Source organism: Sus scrofa, chromosome 13 (assembly GCF_054392235.1).
Source record: "Sus scrofa isolate SSC_HxYL_T2T_F1_AM1 chromosome 13, Sscrofa_HxYL_maternal_Yorkshire_Landrace_v2.0, whole genome shotgun sequence".
Classification (NCBI taxonomy): Eukaryota; Metazoa; Chordata; class Mammalia; order Artiodactyla; family Suidae; genus Sus; species Sus scrofa.
The window spans coordinates 113,370,695-113,381,113 of record NC_139395.1 but is presented as its reverse complement, the minus strand read 5'-3'; the positions used below and the strand labels follow the sequence as shown (position 1 = coordinate 113,381,113).

Below are 10,419 nucleotides of genomic sequence, written 5' to 3'. Positions count from 1 at the left end.
GTAAGTCTAGAAGCCCTGGTTTTGAAGACTGCTTTGCCCTTGGGGTTAACTCTTTTCTCTCTCTCTCTCTTCTCCTGGAGCCGGTCTCTCTCAAACAAGTACTCTGACCTGACTGTGGGAGCTGAATACCAAACTAACACCCAGCTGAGGTCATGATGCTCTCTGATCCATTTTGTTTCCTCCCAGGGGAAGAAGAAGCAGGAGCAGCTGTGCTCCTGAGGGAGCCTCCCAGGAGATGGAGAAGCTGGATACCAATACCTCAAAGGAAGAAAGATTCTGCCACTTCTCAGAGAACTACAAGCAAATCTATCTCTCCCTGACCTACAGTATTATCTTTGTTCTAGGGCTGCCCCTGAATGGCACTGTCTTGTGGCTCTCCTGGCGCCAAAACAAGCCCTGGAGCTGTGCCACCATTTACCTGGTGAATCTGATGGTGGCTGACCTGCTTTATGTGCTGACACTGCCCTTCCTCATCATCACCTACTCCCTGGGTGACAGATGGCCCTTCGGGGAGCTACTCTGCAAGCTGGTGCGCTTCCTGTTCTACACCAACCTCTACAGCAGCATCCTGCTGCTGACCTGCATTTCTGTGCACCGCTTCCTTGGCGTGTGCCACCCACTGCGTTCTCTGCCTTACCGGACCCGCCGGCATGCCCTGCTGGGCACCGCTACCACGTGGGCTCTGGTGGTCCTCCAGCTGCTTCCCACCCTGATCTTCTCCCAAACAGACTACGTTGACGGCCACATGGTCTGCTACGACATGACCAGCCCAGAGAATTTTCATCAGTTTTTTGCCTATGGCATGGTCCTGATGTTGTCCGGCTTTGCCCTTCCCTCCTTGGTCATCTTGGTGTGCTACTCACTGATGGTCAGGAGTCTGACCAAGCCAGAGGAGGGCCTCATGAGGGCAGGCAGCACAGCCCGGGCCAAGTCCATCCGGACCATCCTGCTGGTGTGCAGCCTCTTTGCCCTCTGTTTTGTGCCCTTCCACATCACACGCTCCCTCTACCTGACCCTCCTCTACCTGCCTGCACAGAACTGCCAGCTCCTGATGGTAGCCAGCCTGGCCTACAAGATATGGAGGCCTCTGGTGAGCATGAGCAGCTGCCTCAACCCAGTCCTGTACTTTTTGTCGGGTGGGAACAACAGAGTCAGGCTTTTCCAGGAACTGAGGCATAACAAGGTGGGTGAGCACCCAGCTGGGACCAAGGGAGAGCGACCCAGGGGTGAGCAGATCTGGATACTGCCAAGATGAAGTTCAAGTGAAAAGAGCTCCAAGATGTTGACAAAGACTTGTTGAAACACAGCGCAAGTGGGAGAGGGACTCAGGATCTCCTAGTGGTGTCCTGCTAGGAAGAATTCTATACTGATGGTAAGGGATTTTAAAATAAAAATACAGGAAGAGCCACCAACACAAAGGAACACTTTCTTAATTTAATGAGAGCTGACATTTATCTCATTGTTCAGATCTCAGCTGAAATGTCACCTCCTCAAAAAGCACTCTAGCCTATGTTGACCTCTCTCCCCCAGCACAGCCACTCTCTATTGTTTCCCTTTTTATTGTGTTTGGAACACTTATTGGTACCTGGACTTGTTAATTTGTTTACTTATTTATGGTCTCTTCTCCCTAGAACATAGGCTCTGATAGGGCAGGGACCTTATGTGAGTGATGTAACACCAGCCTCCACATAAGGGCCCAGCACACACTGAGTGCACAATAGATAGGGGCTGAAAGAATAAGTGGATGGGAGTTCCCGTCGTGGCTCAGTGGTTAACGAATCTGACTAGGAACCATGAGGTTGCGGGGTTCGCTCTCTGCCCTTGCTCAGTGGGTTAAGGATCTGGCGTTGCCGTGAGCTGTGGTGTAGGTTGCAGACGCGGCTCAGATCCCACGTTGTTGCTGTGGCTCTGGCGGAGGCCAGTGGCTACAGCTCCGATTCGACCGCTAGCCTGGGAATCTCCATATGCCGCGGGAGCAGCCCAAAGAAATAGCAAAAAGACAAAAAAAAAAAAAAAAAGGAATAAGTGGATGGATGGACAGTGAACAAAGCTTTGATATGTAAAAGTACTGTATACAGAGTAACTCATTTAATTGTCCCAACAGCCCTTGGAGGCGAGAGCTACTATTAGCACTACTTACCAATCAGGAAAGCATAGAGCATTAAGTAGCTTGTCCAAGGTCACCCAGCTGGAGAATGCCAGATCATAGTGCTGGAAGGAAGCTTGGAACCCTGGCACTGGCTCTGAAGCACACACCCCTAAGACTGAAGCAGACTGTGCGATCCAAATACTGGTCCAGAGCCGGCCAAGTTCTCTGTGGTGACAATACCAGCTCACTTGTTTACATAACTGTTGTTACCTGCAGACCACTGGGTATACACTTGGCACTCTTTTACTACACTTCTTAACCAGCTTTCTGGTTAAGGTCAGAAAAAGCCCTGCAGGGAGTTCTCATTGTGGCTCAGTGGTAACAAACCCGACTAGTATCCTAGCCTTGCTCAGGGGGTCAAGGATCTGGTGTTGGTGTACGCCACAGATGCAGCTCAGATCTGGCACTGCTATGCTGCAGCTCTGATTCAACCCCTGGCCTGGGAACTTCCATATGCCACAGGTGCGGCCCTAAAAAAAAGCGAAAAGAAAAAAGAGAAAGCTCTGCAGGGTATAATAGCTGCATGAATAATGATTCACCTTTTTCTTATTTAAACATAATATCTCAGCTTATGACAAAATTTTACCACTGTCTTAAATCATAATATGATGTTCCTCTTAAAAAAAAAAAAAGATCCAAGTTAATTTAAAAAAAAAGAGCCTCTCATAGTTAAATAACCATGATATCCAAGGAATTCTCAGATCTAAACATATATTATTTAATCATTCATTATAATCTCCCTATGAAGAGATAGATAAGCCTTTTTCATAAAAACCTTACTGTAACCCCTCATTACTACTTTACTTTATTTACAGGAAATATCCTAGTAAACCATGTACATGTCTAAATTATAAAGTTTTATTCTAGGGAGTTCCCGTTGTGGCTCAGTGGGTATCCATGAGGTTGTGGGTTCAATCCCTGGCCTCGCTCAGTGGGCTAAGGATCTGGCATTGCTGTGCGCTATGGTGTAGGCTGCAGATGCAGCTTAGATCTTGCATTGCTGTGTCTGTGGCATGGGCTGGCAGCTGCACCTCCGATTCAACTCCTAGCCTGGGAACTTCCATATGCTGCAGGTGTGACCCTAAAAAACAAACAAAAAAAAAATTCCAAAAGTGCAGTTTATTGCTTTCAGGAGCACACAATAATTAGAACTACACTAAGTGCTGCCTAGCAGAATGCCTTAGGATAATTAGTTTAATGAATAGGCGAGGATGTTTTCTAATTAACAGGTCAGCTGTTCCTATACAAGTAAATGCTTCTACAGCAGCTGGGAGAGTTTAAAACTGTTTGCTCTTTTGAATATTCTCAGTCATCTTGCTTATTATTAATTTTTGTCCCTTTCCTCTCATAAACACACAGGCAGGATTCAGCTGACCTACGGTCCCAGCTATGACGCCTTACAAATTAGCAAGATTTAATATTCCTGAAGAACTGGTTCCCCATTCAAAGCTTAAAGTCATCCCACAACCCACTTAGCCCTTAATCTCTAATACCCACCAGGCCTGCCAAACCTGCAAAGGGAAAGAAAAATGATATAGAATCTTCAGGATCATTGCCTTTATCTAAAAAGCAAGTGCTTTGTATCCCTGGCCAAAAATTTCCAGTCTTTAGTCCTTGTTAACTTATGTACTTGCCATTATTTCTCTGATCCATATAATGCTGATTTTGCTTGAGCAGAATCTTTTGACCTACTTAACAGCAGAGTATAAGCATCTACTTTTAATTCATTTCTTGATAGTTGGGATCAAAAAAGTTTAATTTAGTTGTCATCCTGGTTTTCCAGGATAGTTAAGACACAAGTCAAAGCAGACTATTCTCTTTGGATAAATGGCCTCATTGAAAGGGGAGATGGGGGAGTTCTGCTGTGGCTCAGCAGGTTAGGAACCCAAAACAGTGTCCATGAGGATGCAGGTTCCATCCTTGGCCTTGATGGCAACCATTCTGTCACAATGAGGGAGTGTTACGTACAAGAATGTGGGTTAGGGATCCAGCATTGCCTTCAGCTGCAGCATAAGCCGCAGATGCAGCTCAGATCCATTGTTGTTGTGTAGGCCGGCAGCTTCAGCTCCAATTCGCCCCCTAGCCTGGGAACTGCCATATGCTGCAGGTGTGGCCCTAAAAAGAAAAATGGGGGTGAGGATCTGGGACCCCACTGCCCAACAAAAGTCAAGTGGATATTTCTGGCTCCCCTATGGTTATCGAAACCCACCTTCACAAGGGGACAAGGAGACAAGGAGACTATAAGAGATAAAAGTTCTTCCCAAATCTCCCCATTCAGTGGCCACCACCAAAGTGAAAGCCAGGGTCCTCAAACCTGTTATCATCCTGGGCCCTCAAACATTCTGCACAATCTGCCTGGCTGCTTGCACAGGTTAAAACAAAATCAAAGGTCACTGAACAGCACCATGTTCAAAATACCATGCCTGAGGCAGTACTGGATACAAATATAATGGCTGTAAGCCACCTACAAGTGTCAAGCATGGTGCCAGCCCCTGAGAAGTTACAAAATGTTGGAGAAACAAAACCAAAACATATAAACAACAATATGAGCACTAATTAAAAATTTCAGCAGCTACAGAAAAAAATCATGTCAGTTGTTCATTAACCAAAAAGGAACAATACAGTTGGTAGATGTTAAGAAGCTTTCTGCAGGTGGCAAGAGGATGTGGGGGCCATGAAGGGCATTATAACAATGCTGAAGGCTGGGAAAATTGCAATTAGAATTTCTCAAGCATTGTAAAAAACTGGAAAATTTGTGTGATGGCCAATGGCTGTTTCCTGGAGGGCAGGAGGTGAAGATAATGCTGGAAGGGTGGGCTAAAGCGTGATTATGAAGGCCACCTCAAAGCCAGCAAAAGAACCACTCCTCAAGGCATGGCCACGGACCCACCAAGGGCTTTTGAGCAGGAGAGTGATGGGATCAAATCTATGACTTAGAAACTTAATCTGGCAGCCACTGGAATTTGAATGGATTATAGAAAAGAAACAATGTCACAGCAGACTTCCATGAGATGTCCTAATTAGTCTTCTTCCCCTCAAAGCCAGCCTACATACCACCTCCAGACTTTTCCCTTTTTAAAAGAGCATTTTTCATAGATCACACTCTCCATTACTAACTCTGTCCCTTCCCTCCCTATGTCCTTACTTCTACAGGATAAAGCTCAGATTTCTCATATTGGTTCACTAGACCCATCACAGTCCAGTCCCGCAGAATTTTCAACTCCCAGGTCGCCTACCACACCATGTGGATTGCTACCTCATGTTTACTGTGGAGCCACCATCTACCACTCAACATCCTCCTCCTTCTCCACACGCCTAAGTACTCATCTTCCCAGACCTTGGGGTATACTTCCTCCAGCTCCCCAATCTCACTCTGCACTGCTGATCCACCCACTGCGCCCATCACCTCGGAGTTGATAATAGGCTCCTTTATCATTTCAGGTTGGTTTCCTCTCCCCTACTACTCCGTTTTTCAATCTATAAACTCTGGCACCAGAGCAACATTCTGAGCATGGCAGACACTCAGTAAGCAATGGTGATGCTGACAATGAAAAGGGGGAAGATGGAGGTGACCACCATTTACAGGACCACTGCAGTGATCCAAGCATAGAGATAACAGGCATGATTAGAACTAAAAAAATTTTTCAAACATATTGGAAAGAATGAAGAGAAATGAAATAAATTATTAAGACATGGGTGGTAACGGAGATAGAACAAAAATGACTCTGAGGCTTCAAGCTTGAAAATCAAAAGATGCACTAGGACCTAGCACATAGTGGGCACTCAACAGCTACTAGGGAAAGAAAAAAGAAGGAAAGGAGGGAGGGAAGGAGGCTGTCTGTTTACTGTGGGGGAGTTCAGACAAGTTAAATGTGAGCTGCTAGTGAGGCCTCAAGGTGGAAATGTAGAATGAAGGTTCAGAGACAGCTTAAGCTCAAGCTCTAGGCTTAGGGTTATCTGTCAGGCAATTATTCAAAGCTGCAGATAGAAACTACATCTCTAGGAAGAAGGGAAGAGAAAGGAGATACAGGAACCACAAAAACCCTTACAGGGAATACAGGAGGTGATGCTGCGTAATAAAGCGTTGGAAAAGCAAATGAGGGAACAGTTTTAATAAAGAGAGCTGTCAAGGGTATCTCAGGAAACAGACTAGTCAGAGAATTGTGTCCAACGTCCAGCACTTCAGGGCAAAGGGGGGAATCCAAGAAAAGGGACAGCGCAATACAGCAAAACGCACAAGACTCTTTTACATTTAGAAAGTGGGAGACTGGAAGGCACTCTGTTCCACAGAACAAAAGGCCCTGGGCTTTAGCCCACACAACTTTTATTAAGGAAGGTGCCGTATGTAGATTAGTGGGCAGGAGCAGGCATAGGCAATGATTTCTCTTAGGGAATAATAAAGGAAACTATTAGCACTGGTGCATACCTCTAGGGCATAGTGCAGCTGCTTATAAAATAGCATAGTTTATGCATAATGTCTTTATAGGAGACCCTGTACTTTAGAACTCTGCGTCAGCAGATATTTGCCTTTGGCAGAGTTCAACTGTTCAGTGGTCTCCAAGAGAGAATGAACAGTTGTCTCCTAGCAAACAACTCAGTGCCACCTCTTCCAAGAAGCTGCCTCTGGAGTTCCCGTCATGGCGCAGTGGTTAACGAATCCGACTAGGAACCATGAGGTTGCAGGTTCACTCCCTGCCTCGCTCAGTGTGTTAAGGATCCAGCATTGCCGTTAGCTGTGGTGTAGGTCGCAGACGCGGCTCAGATCCCGCGTTGCTGTGGCTCTGGCGTAGGCCGTTGGCTACAGCTCCGATTCGACCCCTAGCCTTGGACCTCCATATGCCGCGGGAGCAGCCCAAGAAATGGCAAAAAGACCAAAAAAAAAAAAAAAAAAAAACAAAAAAAAAAAGCCGCCTCTGATCACACACATCAGAAGGCCCTTTTTCCTTCTCTGACCCCTCATCCACACCTCTTAAGACACATCTCCCCTTCTACCAAATATGAGCAGCATTACGTAAGTTCCCTTATTTCCCCTCCTACAGCATCTAGGCTTGAATATACAGGTACTTGCTAAATCTCTGTGGAGTAAATGAATATACAGCAAATAATTGTCCTGTGTATGCTCTTCTGGAATTACTGCCTAAATCCAGTTTCTGAATGTGTGCCTATAAAACGAAATCACAAATCGTTTGGGATTTATTTGTTCTCACACTCACCAACTGCAATTCAAAAGCAATTCCAGGCCACACAATACCTGCAAGCATTCTCACTTTTTAGCCCATATTTCAAGGACAATAAAGAAATTTTTCACAAAGTCATTTGCAATTAAGCATAACCTAAGCTTACAGAATTATGTATTCTCATTGTCTTTTATTTTCTTGTAAACAAGCCAAATCTCTTTAGTATTTCAATTTCTCAACTTTATGTTTTGTTGAGGTCTTCGCGTGGTTTTTTTTTTTTTCATATACCAAACAACTTCAAAGGTAATGGCCTCAAGAAGAATTCCATGATAAGAAGTAGAACTTATGTTCTTGCAGCAAGCTTTAGCTGGACATTTTTATAGTAGTTAAATTATGAACAAAAAGTGAGACGTGCCACTTCAAGAAAATTAAAGAATCGCGGAGTCTGAGAATGTTCCACACTGCAAGCAGAAAAACACATTAGCTACAAGACATTTAGAAAGCATTAACCCATCAACCAAAGACATAGCCACTGGAGACTCTTTATGCCCTCTTCCCTCACAGCCTAGTTTCTTGTGAGAGTAGGCTACACTTTTTTTTTTTTTTTTTTTTTTGTCTTTTTGCCTTTTCTAGGGCCACTCCCGAGGCATATGGAGGTTCCCAGGATAGGGGTCTAATCAGAGCTGTAGCTGCCAGCCTACGCCAGAGCCACAGCAACGCAGGATCCGAGCCGCATCTGTGACCTTCACCACAGCTCATGGCAACACCGGGTCCCCAACCCACTGAGCAAGGCCAGGGATCGAACCTGCAACTTCATAGTTCCTAGTCAGATTCGTCAACCACTGCACCACAACGGGAACTCCAGGCTACACTTTTTATTGCAATTGCTACCTTGAATTCATATGCCAAATTCCTGCAAGCTGGCTGTTCCCATCCTGCCATCCCACTCCAACCGAAACTGCAAGTTTCAGAAGGCCAAAACAGAAATCATTTTCCTCCCAAACCAGCTTTCTGCTTAATGGTGCCACTATCCATCCAAGCCAGAAATCTGGGAGTCATGTTTAATTCCAGTCTCTCCAGCACTTTGTCATGATCACATTGTCAATGCAATTTCACAAGCGTCACTGAAACTTGTCCTCTCCTTTTTCTCTGCACTGCCACTGCCTTAGTTCCAATTCCATCACCTCTCATGAGCTTCACTGCTCCAAGCTATTAATCTCTGAATCTAGATTTCTTCCCCTCAACCTCAAATTCACTCCCTGCCTTCTGCTATTCTGGAGTCTTATTTCTAAAAACTTATCTTAATCCCCAATATAAAAACTTTCTAAAGCTCCCATTTGCCTTCAGGATTAAGATCAAAATACTCAACATGGAATGACAAGCCCTCAGCAATCTGCCTCCTATCAGAGCTTTCCAGAACTCTTCACACACTTCCTTCTCTCCATCTTCATTAACCAGCAGGCTCCCTCAGGACTAGCTGTGGGACCTCTCATACTCCTCACTCGCCTTCCACTCCTTCTCTGCCTAGGAGAGTCATCCTACTCGTCCTTTGCGATGCAGCTCAAAGACCATCTCCTCCGAGAATCTTAGAAGTATTCGAGGCTCACCACCCTGTTAGCCATTGCTCTTTGACAATGCTCATCACACTGTATTACAATCACAGAATCACTGATGCTCTATTTTTCCCACTCGATGTGACCCTTGTGGAAAACGGTTCACATTTTCCACACCTCTGAATCACTGCCCCTAGCAAAGAGCCTTAGGTTCAGCGATGCTAGAAATTAATGATGTCACAGAAGTCTGCATTACATCATCAAGCATCATCCATTTTTACAGCATTGTATTCAGTTTTCCCCACTGCTATATTTCTTTGAATCATAAGATGCTGTCAATGACTCATCCCAATTTCAGAAATGTTAAGAAGTGAAATACTGTGGTCTACAAAATAAGCACATTATTTAAGTAATAGATTATAAACTTTATCCTTAGTCATCAGACTAAAAAGACAGTTTAAAAATCCAAGTGTTGGAAAATAACCTAAAATAACTTATAAATGAAGAGAACACACATATGTTATCTTAAAATATTACAATCTCTTTCCTTTGAAATGTTCATTAAGGAACTCTTTGTTCTGTATCCTTATTGTGGTAGCCAGAACACAAATCCATATCTATTAAAATTCATAGAACTGTAAAAACAAAATCATGGAAGGCATTGTAAAATCTCCATATCTCCATTAAATATGGCCAATTTCTCCCCTCCCCCAACACTTCCATGGACCTCATCAGAAACCAAAAAAGACACTTGCTTCTCCCCTGACACTCAGTCCATCTCATGAGCGATGACTCTGAAATCTGGAGACACTCGTCTCCAGGCCCCGCCCCCGCTCCTCGCTCTCCACATCCCAGACCAGGCTTCCAGCTGCTCACACAGGTCCTGTTCCCCTTACAGCCAATTCTCTCATCCCAGCTTTCCCAGCCCTGTGGCCGCCAGCTCAAACCCACCTCTCTCCTCTCCCTCTCAACCTCCTCCCACTTCACGCCATCAACCATATGATCATCTCTCATCCACTGCACCCTCTGAAATATGGGCTCAATAGAATGGGGATAAGCGGAAAAGGATTTGGCTTTTGTTCTGATACTTTTATCTACCAGGGCACATAGGGTCTGCTTTGAGTGGTTAAAAACCACCTGAATATGATAAGCACAGAACCTGGAAATAATCAGATTTTCCTTGGGAAAATGAACCAGCCTCAATACTGGAGGAGGAGTGGGGGGCTAAGGGTTGGAACAAGCCTCACAAGAAGCAAGAAGCTTGAAAATGTCACCAGCCCACACTTGTGGCTGTACGTGAACAACCCACTGTATCCTAGAAATTTCCACACGTGCTTCATTTGCTTGCCAGAATGCCTAAAGGAATCTGAAGGCAATCGTAGGAGGACCCATGCAGTCCAACCTACTTATCACCTGAATACAAGGAATGTTCAGATGGTTCTCTAAACAATGTTTTAGGTCATCTATCAAAGAATACACACCTAACATATGGTAATTAACTGTATTTATATGTTTCATAAATTAAGAACATGAGTACTAG

At 44.8% G+C, this 10,419-nt stretch overlaps 1 protein-coding gene across 1 annotated transcript; it reads left to right on the top strand.

The window, feature by feature from the left end:
- Positions 1-235: 235 nt before the first annotated feature.
- LOC102167018 (P2Y purinoceptor 4-like) lies at positions 236-1,191 on the top strand. The gene is given in 2 exon segments (XM_084990099.1): positions 236-1,054; positions 1,057-1,191. Coding segments are annotated over 2 exon segments (954 nt in total).
- Positions 1,192-10,419: the final 9,228 nt, after the last annotated feature.